Below are 22,677 nucleotides of genomic sequence, written 5' to 3'. Positions count from 1 at the left end.
ATGAAGTACACAATGGCTGTGGAGGCCCTGAGGTTAAGTTTTATTCTGCGGACTACGACATTTGGTTACAATACAAAACTGACCAACTAACTAACATACATAATTTAAAAGAAAATATAAAGTACCCAAACGCGCTCAGCTAAACATATTTAACTCAGGGGGGTCTTCCGACATCTGCCCTCTCTCGATCGACCCCCCAAAACACAAAAAGCTTCAATTTTATTACACAAGCGCCGCACCTCCAAATGCATATCCCAACACCAAGTGAGGAGGGCCTACTAACACACTCTAGGCCTCTTATAGGCCACAACATTCACCGAATGTCTGTGCACAATTGATCACGTGATCCACATTCTCAATAATAAACATCAAGTCGCAAGTACAACACAGATTAAAACCGACCAACGAAAGGCAACTCCGAGCGCTGGCAACCTACCCTCGGGTGGTATCTCCAAAGTATCATTCACACGACACCCGCCGAAATTGTTCCAAACGCCGACAAAATTCTTGGTTTGTCAACACGGCGCGCGCATAACAAAAACAATTGTATGCCCCTCGTCAGCTACCTCCTCCGTCGTGGCGACACTCTAGGACCATAACGAATCGGAATCTCATTGCGTTCCTTGGACTTTACAAGTCGTGACGCGGCGCCGCACCTTTCAAGTTATTTCTCTCTCTCTCTCTCTCTCTCTCTCTCTCTCTCTCTCTCTCTCTCTCTCTCTCTCTCTCTCTCTCTCTCTCTCTCTCTCTCTCTCTCTCTCTCTCTCTCTCTCTCTCTTTCTCTCTCTCTATTCACCTCTGGCTCCACGATTGACCTCGCAGCGAGCGTAACCCCGCCGACCAGGACGCATGTCATGAATGGGCCTAGGACCAGCTAGAACGTCACGAGTCGGTAATGCGTGCGCAAGTAGGGATAGCTTTATGCGTGGAAAATGAGAGCAGAAGGTAAGAGAGTAGCGGAAACACAAGCGGAAACGAGACTAGAGGAAAGAGCGTTAAATGCGGTAGCAGGCTAACGAAAACTGTTCGCTAAAGAGAGCAAGGGAGGAAACGTCCTACATGGTCAGGATGCGCAGCAGTACAACGAGGTCTCCTCACTAAGTGCGTGTGATCGGCCGATGCACCACGGCGCGGCTTGCTCGCTGAGGAGTCTCACGTCACGTCGGGTCCGGACATGGGACAGCGGCCGGACGTCAGGGACCGTGCACTGTGGTTGACGGCTCGATGGCCCAGCGGCGGTTGTGAGCCGGTGTTTCCCCGAACCGCGCTCTCTGGCACAGCGCGTCACCAGATCCAGGCACGGGCCAGCAGACAGACTTCGGTAACCGGACCAGCGGCCGATGGCTCTCCGGCGACAGCAGCGGTTGAGACCCTGGCTTCTAGCTCCAAGCGATCACAGGGCCGCGCTCACTCGCCCAGCGCGTCAAATGCGTCCGCTGAACCCTTGCTGATTCGATTCTTCTGCACGCTCCGCGCGCTCCGCGGCCCTCTTCTTTCTCCTTCACGGGCACCTCATCACAACGCACCCGCCCCTCTCACGCACTAAAGCGGTAATTACCGCCGACACTACAGAAAGACAGAGACCCCATTGTATGTCACACTAAATATGAGTGATAGCATGCTACACTCTGGGATGTTAAAAACTGCCTTGAACGGGCAGCAGCTTCAGCGGTGCGCTTTGCGTGCGGGTGGCGCGGGCGCGGAATGCCCCCCCGTGACAGCGGCGACCCTCGCGGCAGTTTTGTCCCTGCATCAAACTGCGACCGGAGTTTCGTGACCAGAAAAGCCTTTAGGGACTCTACTATTAGCTTTGAGCGCACGTGGTTGAATGGTATATGTAAGCTGCAAACTCAAGAAGCTAATTTATTGCTCGTCAGCTCCCACACTAATTAAGGAGCTTCCGACGGCCCAGTGAAGGTGTCCTCTACCTACCTAAAGAGAGCGAAACGCTCGGCAAGTTCGTTCATACGGCGCATAAAAAGAACCAGCGAGAAGAACGTAGGACACGAGAAGCTGCGGAGGAACAGGCGTGAGTGCATTTGACGAGCCTGTAAGCATGTCCCTTGAAAAGTCGCTCGGGCAAACCATTTGTAGAAGAGTCGATGACTATCTCGTCGCGGTGAATCAGGACATAGGTCAGTAAGATGCCGCAGTTAAAAGCAGTAATTAACGTAAAAAGAACTTCGAAAAGGACGCAGAACACGAAAAAAAAGGAACACAAACACGCCGCTGTCTCTGGTTTCACTTTTTGTAGAGCCACGTGCGTGAATTCAAGTGACGTCGCATGGGTAATCGTTGTGTGGGTCGGTTGCAGCTTCGCTTTCCAACCACCTTCACAGGGTGGATTTGCGCGCATTTTTTTAAAGACGACAGTCTTTTTTCGGGCTACTTAAACCCAGAAATTTTGGTCTGTCTGTATGTCTGTCTGTCCGTCTGCCTGTCTGTGACTCGATTCAGCCACCCGGCCAAAGCAAAACAATGCCTGCGCAAGAGTCTTATATAGTCACAGCTAAATCTACCCATCTATGTCCGGTGTAATGTTCATACTTGTCAACATTGTTCAAGAAGAACAAAACATTACGCAAATATGAGACAACAAATCAATACAGAAGTGATATTTGCAGTGTTCCTTTATAAAAAAAACCAAACATGCTTGACTTTTGCGAAATTAAATACTTCATCAACTGCAGAAAACGAATTCACTCTGCCGTCGCCTGCTATCGCCCGCGCCACTATACCTTCTAGCGCATTTTAAGAAATCAACCGGTAACAGTTACGCAAGGTTCCACTAGATAGGTTCCACGTTCTGCTTGCAACGCACGTGGAGTAGGGAAACGCTGTTCTATAAACGTTGAAGTAGGGCGCCTCGATTAACGCGCGTCTTCGCCGTATGGCAGCGTTCGCATCGAGACGTCCGGTTTGGAGCAGTGGAACGCGGGAAATTTAAAATGATTTAAGCAAACCTTTGGCGTCTTTACCTTGGCAGGAGCGCGACGCAAGAGGAACAACATGAGAGGTGAGCGGGAAAGCGAAGGGAGGCATTTACTTCGCAAAAGCCGATAAAGACTATCGTCTTTTGACGGCATTTGCAACGAAAGGAGCAGATACGCGGCCAATTTTTTACTTGTGATCCCACTTTTATTGTGAAATTGTAATTTTGGGTGTCAAAACTACTGTTCATATTTGCTTACTTATGACGCAATCTCATGCTAATAGCAGCAGGGTACAAAAAGTTTTCGTCCGTAACATCTGCGCTGCACGGCCTCTTCGAAAGCCTTCATAAGGCCTTCGAACTCATTTCATATCCAGTGGCTCATTGCCTATAATAAGGCGCCCTTTGAAAGCTTCTGAGTAGCGCTGGTACGTGCTAGTCTTCACGAACATAGTACAAATCGACTATTAAAGCACGAGGACGGGGCTTTTTCTTCTTTAACCTTAGAGTTCCAGTGTGTCAATCATATCAAGAAAAGATGCGAAATCCGAACCCACCCTACCCGAGAGGACTGAGAGGCGGCGCTCCTTGGTTACCCAGACCTTCATTCCCAGGGGCCAGAAGGCATTTGTCCAGAGAGCCAGTTTGGCGGCTTCGACCAGTAGGGTCCCGGAATAGGGACTCCGGCTAGTATGTGCCGCCCCAATGTGGGCCTAACCTTTCTCTATACTGTTGTAAATGCTTTTCACCACCATCTGCCTCCTTGAAGAACCAGAATTAATAAAAAGCAAAGGTGTTACTACTCCGGGGAATCCCACCACCAAGTTTGCTATTTGACGTTTCTGGTGCAGTTTGGACGTTGGTATCCTATGTAAAGACTTGATGATTTAGCATTGTTTTGTTGTGCTCTTGCATCTAGGAAGCTGCCTACAGGGATCCGCAGCAAATCTCTTGAAATCTGAAGCCTCGAAACCCCGGCGTCGACGGTTGCGCCATAAACCATTTCGTGTTAGTTCTGTTGGTACAGGAATTGAAGCTGTGTAGAGAGTTGGCTAAACGTGCTCGTCCACAACACGCTCTACGAGTACGGCCCCATCAGCGTTCACCAGTGGACCTTAGTTGCGATTCCTGAAGAAGATGGGGAGCACGACAATAAAGCCCACCAGGTGGGGCGATCATTATCGGAGCGTACTGGTAGTGGTGCTCTGTTGCGGTTGGGAGTAATGGGCACACAACGAAAAAGAGCGGAAAAAAAATTTCACATTTTCACATTCCTCCCCCGAGGGGAGGAATGTGAAAGTGCGAATGCACGAGTTGAATTTGCGCGGTTCGGTAATGTTCGCGAAAGAGAGATCACACACACACACACAACTACAAAGAAAGAAAGATGCATTTATTCTCAGACACCTATTTGTGTTGTCGTTGTACTTGATTGCTAGAGCGGATCTCAGCTTTGAAATTTCGTGTCAGTACTTCTTTAAGCGGGTGCATTAGCCCTTCTCACGCCCGATTCCTGGCCAATCCCCCACGTGGGTATGTGCCAGGCAGCGCGCGCCCATCTCCCCCCGTTTCCAAGGAAGACGAGGAGATTCCTGGCCAATCCCCCACGTGGGTATGTTATGCGGACATCGCCGGTGGACGCAGGTTCAGGGTCGCTTAAGAAGTGCATTCGCACTTAAAATACGTTAGCGTATTTCAGCGTCACACATTCAGCATGATGGCAATCAGCGACAGGCCAGAACAGCGCCGAAATTTTCCCTCTGCACCTTTTTCTTCCACGGTTTAAAAGCTACCCAATTTTTGGCTTGATTTCACCGAACGAGGAACACGTGAACACATTTTATTTCGAGTTGAAGACGTATGGTTTTGAAAGTGCGATCCTTATAGTGTTTAATTTTTGGTACTAAAACTCTGCGGGCGTGGTTGCGCAAAAATATGCCTGGTAGATGAATTTAGCGATGAAACAGGCATCATCTTTTTAATTCAACAAAACGAAACCTTGCAGGTCTTGCAGGCCTCGCTGTGAACTCGGTGCTGAATCCGATGTCACCATAGGGATTTTCGATCTTGAATTTTCTCAACACCTGCGCATAAAACAAAACATCAGCAACAGCCTCTAACGTCAAGTTTAATCTACCAATACTATCCTCTTTGTCTTTGGCGCGCACATGCTAAACAAGTATTTTTCTATTGATTCCGTGAGCCATTGAGAGGGTAACTACGTGTGCGTGTAGTCACAACCACTAGTTTTCTGGCTCGCAGTAAGGTAAAGCGTTACGAGAGAGGAAGAGAGAAAGACACAAAGAGAGAAAGAGAGAGAGATAACTTTAATGTAATAGATGTAAGCCCAACCCCGAGCTTGGAAGAGTGTACTGTTGGGCGGGTTGGTAGTTCATTTTATGAAACAGGTACAGCGTCCCGTCCCGCTCGTCCCTTCGTCTTTCTGTGCCCTTGTTTCTACTCGCGCTGTAGCTATTTTTAGGCTGAGCAGCCCCTAAGGGGCTCGGCCTGTTGGCATCTCATGTCGTCATCGTAACCGTTGTCTCATATGGTCATTGTACTAAATCACCGGGACACTCGTTTGCACCTCGAGCTAGAACGTAACGCGTCCTAAAAAAGCACCGGGACACTAGTTTACGCCTCGCGCTAGAACGCTTCGTAACACGTACCCCGGTAGACTAGTTTACGCCTCGCGCTAGAATGCATCGTGCTTCAAAGACACGAGACTTTTACAGCAAAGCTGTATTTATCTACCCCCGAAAGTGTTCATCTCTGTTTGCAGGCACGAACGCTGGCCGCCACATCTTCGAGAACCTTGGCATCGGATACCACACACAGCAGAGACATAAAGTCACCGTCCCAGACACCATCCGGCAGACACTTAGAGTCGATCCGATTCCTAGAAACGTTCACCCAGAGTACAACCGAGGCAGAAGAGAGGCCCGAGCAAAGGCTCTCCTGAACGCCCACGGCAACGATCTGAGTACGCGATTTGTGGACGCCGCCGCGTACGAGGGAGTATATAGCAGTGGCCCTCGCCCTCACGGACCCGGCGTGCAAAACGGTCCTATGCGACTCCAGACAAGCGATCAGGAACTGCACACCAAAGGACGGATATCGCCGGTCCGAATCCTAAACCGACGCCAAGTCCACGGAGAACTAGAACCACAAACACGACTCCAGTGGTTCCCCGCACACATGGGGGAAGTCTCCGAGAGCCATCGTAATGGCAACGAGACAGCACACGCCAGGGCGTGCGAGCTAACAATCCGCTCCGGAGACGACCGTCCATGGTACAGCACGAAAGATCGAATGACGAGCTACAGCGAAATCACCAAGGCCTTCCGCTTGGCCCGAAGGACCTTCCCTCCGCCCAGCGACAAGCTGGACAGGTCACAGGCCGTCGCACTTAGGCAACTGCAGACGCGCACGTACCTTAGCCCGGCACACTATCACAGAATGTATCCCGAAATTTACACGACCAACTAATGTAAAGTCTGCCGCAAAGAGGTTGCCACCTTAACCCACATGCTCTGGGGTGGTACCAAAGATCCGCACGGTGCTATCACCGGAACCCTCCCGCCGCGGCTGTGCGCTGCCTTGTGCAGCCCCAGCCTCGACGACCAACTCTGGGCCGTCCAGCAGGCCTGAGAGGCGGTGAAGCGGCAGGACTTCGACGCCCCCAAACGGGCGAATGATGATGATGATGCTTAGCAGCTTCCCCTTTGCAACGGGGTGGCGTTGCACAGCGGCCTTAGTTGCAACGCCACTGTACAATCACCTCGACAAAAATACAAACAACATAAACAAAAAATAATACAAAAATAGAAAGAAAATACTTTTACGAAATTTTTGTGCTAGTCTGACTTCTTTGTTCGCATGTAGAGGACCAGCGGCGACGCCCCCAAGCGGGTGACTTAGGTCCGGTCAGCGAAAGCCCTGCAGGCATTCAATAAAGGTTTTACATACGAACGCATCTCATTCACTCGCCTTGTCCCTGCATCCATCCGGCGTTGTCGGCGTCCACCCCTCCCTCATTCTCCTCGCCGCGCCAGCTGCGCTCTCCGCCGCTCACCCCCTCTCCTCTCCGATAGCGAACCATCTCTCGTGAGGGGCATTGGATTGGATTCGATTGGATTGGCTTGGCTTGGATTGGATTGGATTGGATTGGCTTGGCTTGGATTTGGATTGGAATAAAGTGGATTGTGATGCGTCATAGGTGCGGCAGACGCACTGGCGCCGGCGCGTCCCCTCACCGTTATGCGCGCTATAAAACGCGGTGCCTGCGCCGCTCCGCTCCATCGTTCCAGCGCCGTTCCTCCGCTGTCCAACGCTGCAACGTGAAGCCCCAATGCGTCGCATCTACACAGGGGTTGCCGCGAGGGGAGGTGGGAGTTTTTACCAACCAAATGTTTTCAAAAACGCCAATCCGCCAAGAATACACTAAAAAACTGCATGCTTCGCCCCTCCCCAGGTTTCACGTTAGTGGAGATGGCGCGGGATTTTTTTTAAATGAACTATCAACTCGCCCAACAGTGTTAAGCTTGGCTTGCAACTCAATATGGAAATGAAAAGGCCTGAATGGGCGCAACACACCATCACATAAATACTGCACAAAGACGCACAAAAAACGCACACAAACACTAAAAGATGCAGACACGCCCAATTAACTCACGCACATGAGTTAGAATAAAGTAAAGCCTTCACAGAATTTTGTGCGAGCTGCATACGCGTAGGAAAGACAACCAGGCTCTTCTAGCCCCTCTCGCAGCGACGGCCAAAGGCCATAATCCGAGAACGTACTAAGTGCGAGAAGTGTACCCTTGCAGCCTGTATTTAGTTTAGTTTAGCTTAGTTGTAGTAACCTTTGCCACGAGCGTGCACAGTTCCATCTCGGCGACCCTCCGTCCGATGCACATGCGCGGCCCGATGCTGAAGGGCAGCGAGGCGAACGGGTGCAGGGTCCACGCTTCCGAGCTGCCACCATTGCCACCTTCGCTCTGGTCCTGGTCGCTCCGTCGCAGCCAGCGCTCGGGAAGGAACTCGGAAGCCCGCGTGAAGTTCTCCTCCAGCTGGCCGGCCACGAACGGCTCCGTCCTCATCAGAGTCTGCGCCAAACGCGGGAAGGTCAACACACCTTGGGATCACTGGGACAGTTCCTGCGTGCTTAGGTTGCCAGACGAAAGGGTGCATTTTGTTGGGGAGTAACCGCCCAGAAAACGGGGAGAAGGCACAGCAACAAACAAGAGCTCTGTCTGTTAAAAACAGGTATTCATTGCGAAGACGCTACCTTACAACAATCAAAAGTTATAAAAGAAGAACCACCCACCGCGATGACTCAGTGGCCAAGGCAATTATGCTGCTGAACCCAAGGACGTGGGTTCGATTCCCGGCCGCAGTGGCTACTTCTCAGGTGGAAGAGAAAACTGGAAACGCTGGATTGTCGAGGTTTCGGACCACGTTAAGCATTCAAGGTGGCCAAAATTAATCCGGAGCCCTCCACTATGATGGGCCTCGTGGTCCATATGTAGCTTCGGCGCGTTACCTCTCATATTTTTCTAAAAAGTCACAACTAAAAATGACCGAATGTTGCTAGCCGTGCTGGGCGACAATCCGGCAAAAACGGCGCGTCCAATCAGCGTTCATGCACCGAAAGGTGCAAATATTGGCTCGAAGATCAGACCATTCATAAGCAAGGGTCGAAACGGTTATCAAAGAGCAAGCGTCTAAGCTAAAGATGGGCTCAAAATGACCTCTCCGAGCTGTTAATCCTCCCTCCTCGTACACGTGCTTCTACAAATCCCCAAATTGAAATAACGGTACAAGGTCATACAGTCCCTAAAGTCTCCCGCCTCAGAATCCTCGGCCTACTTATCCAGCAGAATCGCTCCAATGCTTTCTTCATACAACAACTCGGATCTCATGTCGACCAAATTATTGCACTTCTTCGGCGGGTAGCCAACCGACACCATGGACTAGATGAAAAAGACCGCCTCCACCTAGTGCACTCCTTTTTTATCAGCCGCCTCCTCTATACTCTGCCATATATACGAGCGTCCAAGGTCGAGCTGAACAAGATCGATGGCCTCATCCGCAAGGTCTACCGCGCTGCCCTGCAGATACCCCCTAACGCATCCACGGATCGTCTGCTCCAGCTCGGAGTTTTTAACACCGCCACCGAATTAGTTGAAGCCCATTTATCTTCCCAGAGAAACCGCCTAGAACTAACAGAAACGGGCAAGTCAATTCTCGCTACTCAAGGCATTCTGCTGTCCGAGCAAGCTAAAAGTGCCATGCATATTCCACTTGAAATTCGGGAAAACATATTCACAAGGCCCCTCCCCCGACACATGCACCCCGTCTACAACTCGGCGCGCCGCCAAGCCCGTACACGCGTCTTGGACCGGGAACTGGCAAAATGGCCGGAAGCGGTGTACTGTGATGCGGCGGAATACCGTCATCACAACGCCTACGCTCTGGTGGTAACGCGCAACTCCGCTTGCACACCCCTCAGCACGCTTACCATCTTAGCTACCTCCCCCACGACTGCGGAGGAAGCGGCCATTGCGCTGGCCCTCACACAACGTCCAACCCCGCCCAAGGTAGTCACGGACTCCAAGCTTGCTCTGCTGCATTTTGTACGGGGGACCATCTCTTCTGAAGCCCTCCGCATCATCCAGAGTAACCCGCCTCAAAAGATGGTGGAGTTGGTGTGGGCCCCGGCTCACACTGGCCTGCCGGGAAACGAACTTGCCCATGCCATTGCCCGCGATCTCACTCTCCAGGCTGGTGTGAGCATCGTCCCCCGACATGGCGCGCGCTCCTCCAAAGAACGCCTCATCACGTTCAACGACATCGTGGAGCACTGCCGACTCTCTCGTCGTACTTTATCCCCCGCCCATTCCTCCCTCACACCTCACCAAACCCGCTATTGGCGACTCTTGCAGACAGACTCTTTCCCATGCAGAGCTCGTCTGCACCACATCCACCCCTCATCATTCCCGTCTCCCAACTGTCCCCAATGCGGCCAACGTGCCACTCTGGAGCATTCCATGTGGGCTTGCCCTTACGACCCCTTCCCTCAAATCTCCAGCAGCGAGCTATGGAGAGAGGCGTTGGGTAGCTCTAGCCAGGAGATTCAAGAGGCCCTGGTACGCAGAGCTACCGAAGTCGCGGCTGGCCTCCGCCCAGCCGCCACCAACCCTCAGTAACCATGGTTCAAATAAAAGTTTTCTCTCTCTCTCTCTCTCTCTCTCTCTCTCTCTCTCTCTCAAAATGACCTCCTGATGCGAGAAACACTTTCCGCAAACGGCTTAGGATTAGAATATTTGTTAAGTCTGTGCAACGATTCCGCATTGCGCAGTTGTGCAGAATAGGTGACTGGCATGCCTTGCAAAAGTATCGCCACGTTGCTACGTGGACATGACCGCAGGGAATTTTGCCTGCTACCGAAGGTGATCATTCATACAGCGACCAGTAACAACAATGTAGGCACGGCCACACGAAACGCGTATTTTATACACTGTTAATTGTCGCAAGCAATGTGTGGCATAACATGCCACTTATTCATTCTTACGCGACCATCTTGGTTGAATTTATTGCACAGGCCACACAGCTGTAGCGTTTCCGGGACACCACAGGAGAAGAATTTTCTAAGCCTTCGCTATTGGCGAGTAAGATGCTTCATGCCTCAGCAGCCCATCTTCAACACTTTTTCACGGTGAAATCAGATGCTTGGGGGCCTAAAAGCTTTTTTTGGTGATAACTATTTAACCGTTGCTTATGTATTGCCTTATCTTCAACAAAAAGCATTTTGTACCTTTCCGCGCATGCACACCGACACAGCACCCCCCTTTTGCCTGATTTCCTCCGGACATGGCTCACAAAACTCTGCCATTGCTAGTTCTCCATTCATCCACAATCAGCTGCACACAACTACGGCACAGATAATAGAAAAAAACATCGCAGAGCCGCTCAACTCGATTCAGGCTGCTCTGGTTTCCTGGGTGTGAACGCATCCCAAGAAACGAGCACGGTAAGGCGCTCGCCCGCGAACTCACCACTCGGGCGCCAGCGGATGGTCATCCGAGGACAATAACCTTATCACGCAGCCGCTACATTAACGCAGAAGAAGGTCTTCGGGAGGCACGCCTTTCCAGACAGCTGTTTCCAGCGCCTCACAGTACACTGACACGACGGCACCCAGCTATGCTAAGACAAATACAAACCCGGTCCCTTCCCACTCCTCCCATGATACACTAATTTCGGAAACTATAGGGTACCCCACAATGTCCACACTGCGGGGAATACCCGGGCGTGTGTAACACACTCTGCACTTGCACCCGAAATCCCACCCTCCCGGCCATATCTCACACTATATTTGCCAAGTTGGCGTGGGTGGCTTGCCGATGAAAGTGCTCAGGGCCAGCGACAGCTGACTGAACGGGCACAGTTGCCGCTGACCTCCATACATGGAGCCCCGGACTAGAGCACCTTCTGTTAATATTGTTACTGAGCTCCCTCTCTCTCCCTTTCTTCTTTATAATTTTTGTCAGGCGTGTATTGTCGTATTTGCAATAAATACCTTAATTGACAGTCAACACTCAGGTCGTTTGTTTTTAGCCTTATCCCGTCTCCTCAGATTGTTTTTTTAAACTAGTCGTGAACAAAATCTTCCAATATCGTCCCTTCTGAAGGGTGTATTTCTTGAGGGTGTAAATGAAAAATGAGTACCTTCATCGCAAGCTTTTAGACGCGTTATACTTTTCCTTTGCTACCCACTGACCACGGTGCATCTCATACCGTCCCCAAAGTTTGTTTGTTGACGTTTTCCAAAAGGTACATGCAGATTAAAAGGGCAAGCTACCCAAGTGCTGGAACACGGTGAAGACGATTTTAATACCCAAGCCGGGCAAGCCCCCGGGCATCAAGAATCGGCGCCCGATCTCTCTGACGTCCTGCGTGGGGAAGGCGCTGGAACACGCCCTCATGAACAGGGGGCAGGCGTACCTGGAGAAGAACGATCTGTACCCCCAGTCGATGATCGGCTTCAGGAGCAAGCTGAACACCCAAGATGCCATGTTACAGATCAAGACGGAGGTCATAGACAACGCGACGAAGGACAGCCATGCGATGGCGGGACTGGACCTGCAGACTTTTTTCGACAAGGTGAATCACTCGGCCATCCTGTCCCAAATCAGCGCCCTGCGGATGGGGGAGCGCACGTACAACTGCGTGCGAGACTTCATTCGGGACGCACGGCCAAAATCCAAGCGGGAAAACACTCTCTGGACGAGCGGAAGATAGGAAGCGTGGGCACGCCCCAGGCCTCGGTGATATCGCCGATGCTATTCAACCTAGTCATGATCGGTTTCGCGAGGTGCTTGGAAGCCATACCCGAGGTCCACCACACCATATACGCGTACGATATCACGCTGTGGGTGCCGGGCGGATGCGACGGCCACGTTGAGTCTTCCCGCCAGCAGACGCCATAGACGACCAGTTGAGCCGCACGGTCCTGATCTGTTCCCCGAACAAGTCGGAGTTACTGATATTCCCGCCGAAACCCAGACCCAAGCAGCAGAGCGACATCCCCCTGCGAACGAGCAACGGGCATACGATCCCGAAGGTAGCCAAGATCATAGTTCTGGGGTGCCAGATGAAGCGGAACCGCCGGAACAATGACACGGTCACCCGACTGGTAGGCAAGGTAGCGGCCGCGACGTAGTGATCAAGCGAGTGGCGAACAAGAGATCCTGGATGAGGGAGGAAAGCCTGCTCAGACTGATTCACTCCTTCGCGAAAGTCACATCGCCTATGCGGCGTCCTTCCACAACTGGTTGCTTCAGGAGCGCAACCGCCTGAGCGCGGCCATGAGGAAGGCGTACAAGGCAGCCATATGCGTGCTCGAAAGCGCGAGCACGGAGAAGCTTTTCGAGCTGGGAATACATAACACGTGGGAGGAGATCACGGAAGCCAAGCGGCTCGACCAGATAGAGCGGCTCAAGGGTTCGAGAATGAGGAGGACCATCCTTGTCCGGCTCGGAATGGAAACAACGTCCGACCCTCGGAGCGTCGGCAAGCAGGAAGAGCGCGGCGTCTCGGCGGCAGTCCGAAACGCCGTCCGAGTGTACCCGTTACCCAAGAACGTGGATTCAATCCACAACGCGGACAGGAGAGCGGCCACAGCGACGGCTGTGTTGGAACAGCACCTGAACGTTCCGGGCACCAGATTCGTAGACGCCGCGGAGTACGGCGACCGCCGGTGCTTTGCGGTGGTGGTGATAGACGGGAAGGCGGAAGTCATGGTGAACGCCGCGAGCATCGTCACGAGAGACGCGCAGCGAGCAGAAGAGCTGGCCATCGCCCTGGCCATCGTGGACCCAGAGACGACGACGGTGCTTAGCGACTCAAAGAGTGCAGTGCGCAGTTTCGCCAAGGTTTGGCTGTACTGTGAAGCGGTGCGGGTGCTCGAGCGGGTAAACATCGACGGACGCAAGGTTACAATCAAGTGGTTTCCCGCCCATGCGGGGAACGAGGTGTCGGAACTCGCCACCAACCACAACGAGACGGCGAACGCAGTCGCGCGAGGATTAGCTGGCCGCGCGGCAGCAGTTGAATCGTCTGCAGAGTGGTGGACCGAGACGGACAGGTACGATACCTTTCAGGGTATCACCAAATATTATAGAAATTGTAGGAGGGTGCTGGCACCGCCGCACCCCGAGCTAACCAGGGAGAGAGCGTCCACGTTCAGACAGCTGCATAACAATTCACTGATGACCCCGGTCGTCATGAAACACATAAAGCCAGAACTCTGTACGGACGACACGTGCGTGTTATGTAACAATGCTAGGGCCTCGACCGCCCACTTACTCTGGGACTGCGAAGTGCGACCTAACGAGGCGACAACCAGGACAGACCTACCGCCGTGGATCCAAGAAGCAATGCGCAGTTGTGACAAGGACACCCAACTATCAGCCGTCCAGCAGGTCCTGGCGGCCCTCGAAAAGCAGCACCGGAGCGAAAGCTGCGTGGTGATGCCCTTCCTTATGGGGCAGCTGCGTCAAACCCCGTAGCGAGTAGCGAAGGGGTGGTGCGAGTAGAAGTGAAGTCGGGATCGACGAGTGCCTACGTCCGGGCGCAGTGAACACACTGTGTCTGTTGCAGGCATTCAATGAAGTCTTTATTCCATTCCCAATCCATAAGCTGTTCTTTAGCGCTCCGGTGAAATTACTTTAGCAATGTGGCAGGGCAGCCACAATAACTATTTGTTTCATTTTCTACGAAAACTTCAGCCTGCGATTCGTGAAACACGTGGTACGGCGAAAGCAGGTCGTGTCAGTACAGTAATAGCAGAAAAAAAAACGACGTTCTCCTTGAATAAATACAAATAACTTGACAAGGAAGCAATTACTGGGATCTTACGTTGGCAGGAATCTTGTACCCGGACATCACCACGTCGTGACTCAATTTTCGGTTGACTCCTGGTACCACCGGATGGAACCTGAATGCCAAGAGGAAATTTGTTGTGACACAATACCAGCAACTTCTAGCTATCTGTAATAAAGGGAAGTGTTTTAGTGGTTGCTTTTATCTCGCCTCTGTGGGAGACCATTTTAAAGCGAAAGCTTTCTTAGTGGGACGTATGGCGTTCTGTCAACAAACTAGTGCATGTCTCTATCGACCGGCTGGTCGACCGAAAAGCTCTGATAACATCACTGGACACACGGCGCGTGCGTGATACATTGCTTCCATTGTGTCAAAGTGATTACTTGAAAATCCCACAAAAAAACCCTTCTAGATAAGACAACACACGCATCGGCCATGAAAAAGAACTAAAAGAGTATATCTTTATCTCAAAACAACGTATCGGCATAAAATCAGATCGTTCCTAGATGCGTTTACTTGGTGCGGAAAAAAATCGTCGCGTGGGTTCGTTCTTCGTTCACGATTTGGGTCTTTCGAAGTGTCATGATCAATGGGACGCGCTTTCAGCGAAGGTTAGACGGACTTTGTCAACTTTCTTTAGGCGGAGAGGGTAAATTTTTAGCGTGAGCTACACTGGTCGAGGCTGAACAGTTTCGCGTGGCTCCTGGAGAGCCGTGCTGCGCATGCGCGACGAGCAGTGACGTCACACGGCGCGCAGAAAGTTGCTCGCTGCCCGGCGTCTCTCACGCACCCCACGCGCCCAGAGTATTCGCCGACCTCCGTTCCGCACGTGGCGGCCAGGTCCACCTGATGATCATGCGAGGGGTGACCGGGTGTGGGAGCGATGGGTCGTGCGTCGCAGCAACACCAGCGTGTGCCTGTGGAACCAGCTTAGCTATGGGGTGATTGGTGACGCTGCGCCGGAGCCTCTTGATAAATATACACGGGTCACATAATGCGTGTACCGTGTGTGTGCCATTGAAGCAGCAGTAAGCATGATAATCAAGCTATTCCTAGACAGCCAGGAAAGCTAAGAAGAACCGGCTGAACCTTAGCTCACGCTACGTATATCCTGGAATAGCCTAGCTAAGCCACTGCTAATTTTTTTCAATGTATTTTTTATTTGCTTTCCTAGACAAATGGCTGGCGATCACTACGCTCCCCAGAGCAAAATTTGTGCGCAGCGTGAACTGCAGTCTTCTCGGTCATGGCGCATAGCGGCTGCGTCTCAGGAAGTGATCACGTGATCAGTGAACGCACGGTGGCGTGCGCTACGTTCCACGGCACGGCCGATCAGGTGCTTGCAGTATAGGGACCGGGCAGCTGGACGGGTGGCGCCACCACTCGGCGCTCCCCTCTTCAGTGGAATGAGTCGGTGCATTGGACTACACAGCCTCCCGTTGTTTTTGTCGTGTTTGCTTCGGTGCTTTGCATGTTTTGGTGGCGTTGTGAGCAGACATGTGAGATGAAACGAAGTCTAAACTGATTTGTTGGGTTCTTAGATGCAGTAATGACTACGTAAACTTGTCGGACGCGTCTAAAGTGTGGTATCGGCTGCAATAGCATGAGCGCTTTTTGCAGCGATCCGCGCTTGGCTCTACCCGTTCTGAGTACGAATATAACTACTATTATTAGTATTATTTTCTTCTTAAATGCAATCACGGCTACGCAAACTTATTGGATGCTTGCAAGGTTGGGGAAGGGCTACATTGACACGAGCGCTTTTTGCAGCGCTCTGCGCCTGGCTCCGCGCGATCTGAGTAGGAATAAAACTATTAGCAATATTATAATTAATTTCTACCACTTTAAATTATCTTCACTGGTTTCAATGACTACGGTTTTCACGCCAGCCTTAGCGCTGGAATACCTCGATACGTGTGCTTTAAATAGAAAGGCACCTGCATTCGAGATGGATTACCGTGTAGCCGTAGAAATGTTGCGGTAGTTTACACTTTCTGTAACTGTGAGCTTTGTACCTTCGGTTTTGGTGAGCGACACTGTGACAGCATGGGAGCCTGAAAGCCGAATTTGAAATCCCATGTTTGTGGTGGTCATTTTATCAAGAGCCAAAGTTATTCACCAACTCAACAGCCCAAGCTACAAACCATCCCTCCGCCCCTTCCCGTTTTACCACCTGCGTAGAATAAAGGCTGGCACCGATAGTTAAAAAATGTGGCAGCGTTAAAGTCAGCCGGTGTTTTTTAATGCTTAATTATTCTTTACAGAGTACCTAAAAAAATCGTGTAATGCCTGGTGAAGACACCAAAAACGCGCGATTAGTTGCCTCAAATATGGGTGCATGAGCCCGAGTCCTCCACCACAGACACATTTCCGACACGCTGGAAAAAGTTTAGATTTGGAGAGGGGGCATGGAAGTTCAAAATTAAATAGCAAAATCATCTAGCCCTCCGTTTAATGATTATGATGGTTGAACGCAAAGCTTTCTTCGTGCGAAATCGAATTGGAAATGGTCAAAGTCAAAGACGCTGCGATCAAAAGACCAAACTGCGTGCTGGTCAAATTCGACGCTCAACTAGTCAAAGATTAAATCCAGAAGGCAACCAAGGAAACCCATACGATAGAGCTTTGCGATAAACTATCATCGTCGTTAGACGGAGGTGTGCATGATTTTTCAAGCGTAGGTGGCAGCTTGTAAACCGACCGCAGCATTCAGTTGTGAAGCTGAGTACAGGTTTCGGGCACCCTCCTGTCTTGCGTCCTTCAGCCACGCAGGAATTGGTTTTTGAAAAACAATTTACCAACTAGTCAGCAACCATTGCAATTCTTGTAAAGCAATGCTTCTCCACGACAAGTAATGACATTCTACTATCATGCGGTATTTATTCTATCAACGATTCCCGATGACTGTAGTAAGAGCATTTCTATGAAATAAAACACGTTTCAGCCGTAGGTAATGAAAATACGGAAGCGGCGTCCGTCACAATTTCTGTTTTGAGGTAAATCTTCGAAGACACCCTCCAACTTTGTCTTCGCTTGTGCACGACGTCGGCGCCGTTTCGTCATCAACTGCAAAGCCCAGCGCCGCAGCATTCCTAGATCGGCCGCACACACCGGCTTTGTGGGAGCATTTAGCGGCAATATACTCCTCGATTCGCGAAACTGCATGCAGGCATGAAAAAATTGCATGAAGCAATGAACTTTCACTTCCAGCTTGACTTCCAGCTTGGCGCATTGAGCGTCGTCTGCTATTTCTAAATACTGAGTATGGGCGTAAATAACACACATGGCATGACTCGTAAACGTCACATCTACACTCAAGATTTACCGATCTGAAAAATGCACGTGGGGTTACGTTCACTTTGCAAGCCGAATCGCAGAAAAACGACATAAAGCCATGCACAACTACGCTGCGCTGACCGCCACCGGCATTCCACTGACGAGCGGTTCGCCACGGGCGGCGCTGTTCGCTGAAACGACGGTGGTGCCATGCAACGGCCGCCCGGTCCCTATACAAAGCGGCAATGTTGCGCGGCTCCACGAGGGGTGTTCTGATTCCGAAGACGATGGCGTTAAGGGCATTGAGAGGGGAGTTAGAGAGCGGTCAGCATTCCCATGTGCCATCCCGAATGACACAATGGCACACGAGTTTGTAAGTGCTGACGATGGTGTGCAGGCTGTGGTGGACATCACCGATGTCGAAAAAGCGAGCTCTACTATTGGCACTGACAACGTTCCCAAACGCCTACTGCTGCCGAGCTTGCGTCAGTGTTCTCATCCACCACTGTTGTGGCACAGTGTGCAACGTGCCGGATTTTCTCATTTGTGCTGTGTTCGTAATTTTTAAGGCAGTTTGGTGAACTTTGTGACGCAGAAAAAGAAGCAAGCGAATCTCACAGACGTTCTCACGTTAAATAAATTACGGTCATCGTTGCGCTGCTTTTATTTTCCGTGCTGTGAGGAGAAAATCGGCAAGCTACCGCTTGTAGCGATTTTGAAAAGCTGTCAGTGATGTGCGGTGTTTTCACGTAAGATTCAGGTGCCATATTTCACTTTTCGTTTTATCAATATATCGAACTATTTTGTGATCCTCTTGGAGTTCGATATAACCGTGTTCGAGTGTATTGTGGAATTCCCGTCTGCTGTTAACGCATGAGCATGTACGACAGGGAAACGTGTAGTCCTATGTTTGCCCGCTATAAAAAAACTCTAGTTCTTTCAAATTCCATTCAGCTAATTAGTATAGACCAGATTTTATGCAAATGCGTCTTTTGTTCGTTGCATTTCTATCGCCCCGCTTTGATATGTGAGCATAAATGAGGGGTTCAGAAGAACTTTTATGACGTTTTTATAGTGCCTATAAATGCCTATTTTGACGTTTCGCGCCGACATGTTTATAAGTGCCTATTTGCAAAATAGGCGCGTGATTACCCAAAATCGGGGACTTTTAGCTTCAAGTTGCGCCTTCGACTGCAGTTTGAGATTGTTATTCATGCTACCGGGCAGCATTCACTAATCTCTCTCTCCCCCTCCCTCCATCCTCCTCTTCTCTCTCTCTCTCTCTCTCTCTCTCTCTCTATATATATATATATATATATATATATATATATATATATATATATATATATATATATATATATATATATATATATATATATATATATATATTACACACTAACAAGAACCCGCGTTCATGAAGGGGCATGTACTCGTCTTTTTCACGGCTTAGGCGGTAATAATTGTGCTCGTCATCTCTATAAAAATGATGAGAATGATGGAGACCCACGGCAGAACGGCGTAGACCCACTCCGGACGATAGGCGTGGCCAACAGAAAGCGCTGCTTTGGCGCCGTCTGCGCTCTGCCACAGATTACACACGTACCACTATCCCCCTCACGGAATAGCATCATCCCGATGCTGAAGCTGATCACTGTAAACATGCGCCGAAGGCAGAATGGTCGCCGAGTCGCCTTATTGCAAGACGTGCGGTTTCAAACGCACTACAAGGACCATCTCGGGTCGAGATCGACAGCGACCGGAAACACCAGCATTGTCGGGTACCACCTCGTAAGTAACGTCGCTAGCTTGACGAAGCACCTTGTACGGCCGGGTATAATTGCGCAGAAGCTATGTCGATGGTTCTCGACGTCGGACCGGTATCCAAACCCAAACCACGGCCGCTCGATGGAAGCTTGTTTCCATCGAGCGGCCGTGCCCAAACGGGGTCACCCGGCGCAAATGCCGCGTGACGGTGGCGAAGGTCGCAGCCAGAGGTGTCCACGCGCTGGTACTCGGTGATGCGGAGGTGGGCAAGCTGCCGGGCTTCCTCAGCGCGCTGTGGGAATTGCTGGGAGGTGATGTCATATCCGTCGTTGACGTCATGAAACAGCATGGCGTCGAGCATTATTCTAGCTTCTGTGCCGTATAGGAGGGTGAACGGTGTCATTTGAGTCATTTCTTGCTCGGCCGTATTATACGCGCACGTAATGTAGGGGGGACTGCATCCCAGGTCGGGTGTTCGACATCAGCGTACATGCTGCGCATGACGGCGATGGTTTTGTTGAGCCGTTCCGTCAAGCCGTGTGTCTGAGGGTGGTACGCACTGGCTTTTCGTTGAGATGTGCCGCTCAGTGTGAGTACTTCCTGCAGCAGTTTCTTGGTGAATGCAGTTCCAGAGTCCGTAATAATCACTTGGGGAGCACCATATCGGGGAACTATTCTCGTGAGAAAAAACAGTGCCAATTCAAGTTCAGGAGAAATTCTAAATATGAACATTGCGCAAAATCTGCATGCGTTGCAAAGAATCGCCGCCATTTCTGATGGACCAGAAAGCGAAAAGGCACGTGCGAAGTTACGGTACGTCTTGGACAATAAAGGAAAATTTTCTGCGCTTAAGGAAGTTTTAGGAATCCTTGCTGGTGGGTACTCTAGGATCCCAGTTTCGGTTATGCCACGGAATGTTCCCAATAACATCTGTTGACGTCCAGCGTTCCTTCTCAGAACTTACACTAAGTGACATGAGGCACAATTCTAATCCAAAAATCCGGAGACTGTGATAGTTTGCTATTGTTTACCAAATTTTTACAGTGATTCCCAGACGACGTTCCGCGCGTTCTCCAAACAGATTTCTTCAAACATGTGCTTTCGCACCCTCGTTTCTAGAAGCATATTCAATAGAACTCTACTTCCAAAGCAACGGTTGAGCATCCGAGTTGATCACTTCTATATTCTTTGCAAGTAGATCACTTCTATATTGAAGAGCCAAAGGAGAAACGTCACTGCCCCGCTGCGTTTACTTGGGCCTTAAAATTGCCACTTCTAACGGGCTTTAAAACACGCTTACGGAGCCATGAACACAAAATACAAGTTTGTTTTATTCGAAAGATGCGGTGTTTTATAGCGTCCGCAGCGCTTGCGCTGCAGCAAATGATGCAGTATTCACTGAGCAATCAATCAATTTAGGTTAAAATTTTGATTTTCCCGCCAAATCGTGTGTTTTGGGTGACGTCTACAATGAAGTCATAACGGCGCGCATACAAACAAAGTTCCACAGCGCCATTTGGCCTTGCAGCCTTGCTCGCCGTCAAACCTGCCAGGTGGCGCTAGCATACTCAGCACTCCGCCGTTGTTTTGTTTTTGACCGTATTTACACCTGCTTGTTTTTGCTACGGCAGAAAGTAGTCGCATCGTGAAACATGAGGTATGCTTGACAAAGAGGGTCACGTAATGCAACGTCGCTTACGCCAATCGGCCAGTGTCGTATCAGACAACTCCAAAGCGTCAGACTGCTGTGCAGCTAAAACAAGCATAGTGCGCCCAGTACCAACAGCAGTGCTCATCGGTACTTCTATGTTAACGTGTGTTTTCTTGACTTTTGTTGTTTACCGCACCAATCTTACTGCTGTAAAATGGATATGCATTACATTTAGGCGCAAATAGCTCGTTCGGCAAGCTTATATGCTCTGCCTAAATTGCGTTTGCTTTTGCCGGCTTCAGCCAATCGCACAGCTGGGCTCATAAGACATCATAGGTTCTGTTGCGGGAAATGAGCTAGTTGGTCGCATGGGCCATTCCCTTTTCCCTTAATTATATAGCTTATTTGAGCGAAGAGTACGTTAAAAGTGGCGTAATTATGATTCTAACGAGGCAACCTTTCGAATGAGCCAAACTTGTGTTTTGTCTTCATGGCTCCTTTAAATCGAACATTTATTTCGCGGCTAGACAACTTCTAAAAAGTGCTTTCAAAATGTGTGGAAGTGTATTGAGAAGTGTTTGGACATCTTGCCTGTACAATTTGGACAATATCGTTGCATATGAGAAAATTGACAACGTTGTACCTGACAGTCCTCGTGTAAGAACGTCAATTTCTTGATACATTGTCGTCTCGCATTTATTTTGCGTTTGCCTGTGTTGTGTCATAATGTCATTGCGTTTTGCAGATAACAACTTTTTTATCAGTATTCCAATCTTTCGAGAATTCTTTTCCACGTCTGTTTTACTATATGCGACGCTCGAGCAAGCAGCAGTGGCCGTCGAACACGATTGTAAGCAGTGCGCTTATTGAAAAAGGCCATTTAATCGTAATTAGTCCAGTACTTTTATTGCGCAATTTAACAGCTACCTATCATAAACAATAACATTTTTGGGAGGGTTTTCTGTTGTACTTACAGGTCATGTATGTCTTCGTTTGGAATTATTTGCTTTCATGCAAAAATTTATGGTGCCTACATTTGCGAAGTTGCAGGGCAATGATGTCATATTGCCTGGCTATTTTGGCGCCGAAAACACGCTTTTTTAGTATCTGAATATCCGGCCTCTACTATTTAGACATAAGAGGTACATGCTCAATCGAAAATTACAAACAAACGTGTTTTTTTCGGCACTCCTCGGACTACGCACATTTACGCTGGTCATCCTTCTTCATTAAGTGGAAAGGCACGTAAATTTTTGCCTTGACATAGCCCAAGGAAGGCTACTGTCATTAAGGCACATTTCTCACGCGTGATGTGATAGATATGAACTGCGGCTCCCGTGGGTCTCTCTGGAGTTCTCAGTCATTACATGCGCGCAGTTGCAGAGGGACAATTATAAGCGCTCATCAGACGGTTCCGTGCTCATTTCCGCGTTTGACAGTTCAAGTTTCTGTAACTCTTCCTTCTTTTCTTCCTTTTTACTTTCGTTGTTTCTTTTTTTCCTTCCTTCTTTCCTTCTTTTTTTCCTAGGACAAGGCTCAAGCCCAGAGCACAGCTCTTTTCTAACAGAAGTGCGCCGGCGCGGCAAGGGCAGAGCGCACTTTTTGAGACCTCGAACAGGAGCAGATTGTTGTATAAAAGTCGTAGTTAAAAACACGGAGTCACTCC

At 50.0% G+C, this 22,677-nt stretch overlaps 1 protein-coding gene across 1 annotated transcript in view; it reads right to left on the bottom strand.

Annotated features, from left to right (window-relative positions):
* Positions 1-4,728: 4,728 nt before the first annotated feature.
* LOC144138743 (putative cytochrome P450 49a1) overlaps positions 4,729-22,677 on the bottom strand; it is a 77,885-nt gene continuing 59,936 nt past the window's right edge. Inside the window, exons 7-9 of the mRNA XM_077671159.1 lie at positions 14,357-14,435; positions 7,798-8,040; positions 4,729-5,016 (exon numbers count right to left, since the gene is read on the bottom strand). Of these exons, the coding sequence (XP_077527285.1) occupies positions 4,903-5,016; positions 7,798-8,040; positions 14,357-14,435 (436 nt within the window). The 3' untranslated portion in view covers positions 4,729-4,902. The remainder of the gene's footprint in view (positions 5,017-7,797; positions 8,041-14,356; positions 14,436-22,677) is intronic.

This window comes from Haemaphysalis longicornis, unplaced genomic scaffold, assembly GCF_048455015.1.
Source record: "Haemaphysalis longicornis isolate Haplotype H1 unplaced genomic scaffold, Haemaphysalis longicornis Haplotype H1 scaffold_5, whole genome shotgun sequence".
In the NCBI taxonomy this organism is placed as follows: domain Eukaryota; kingdom Metazoa; phylum Arthropoda; class Arachnida; order Ixodida; family Ixodidae; genus Haemaphysalis; species Haemaphysalis longicornis.
Note: the sequence above shows the minus strand (reverse complement) of the source record. Positions and strands in the feature narration are given on the sequence as shown.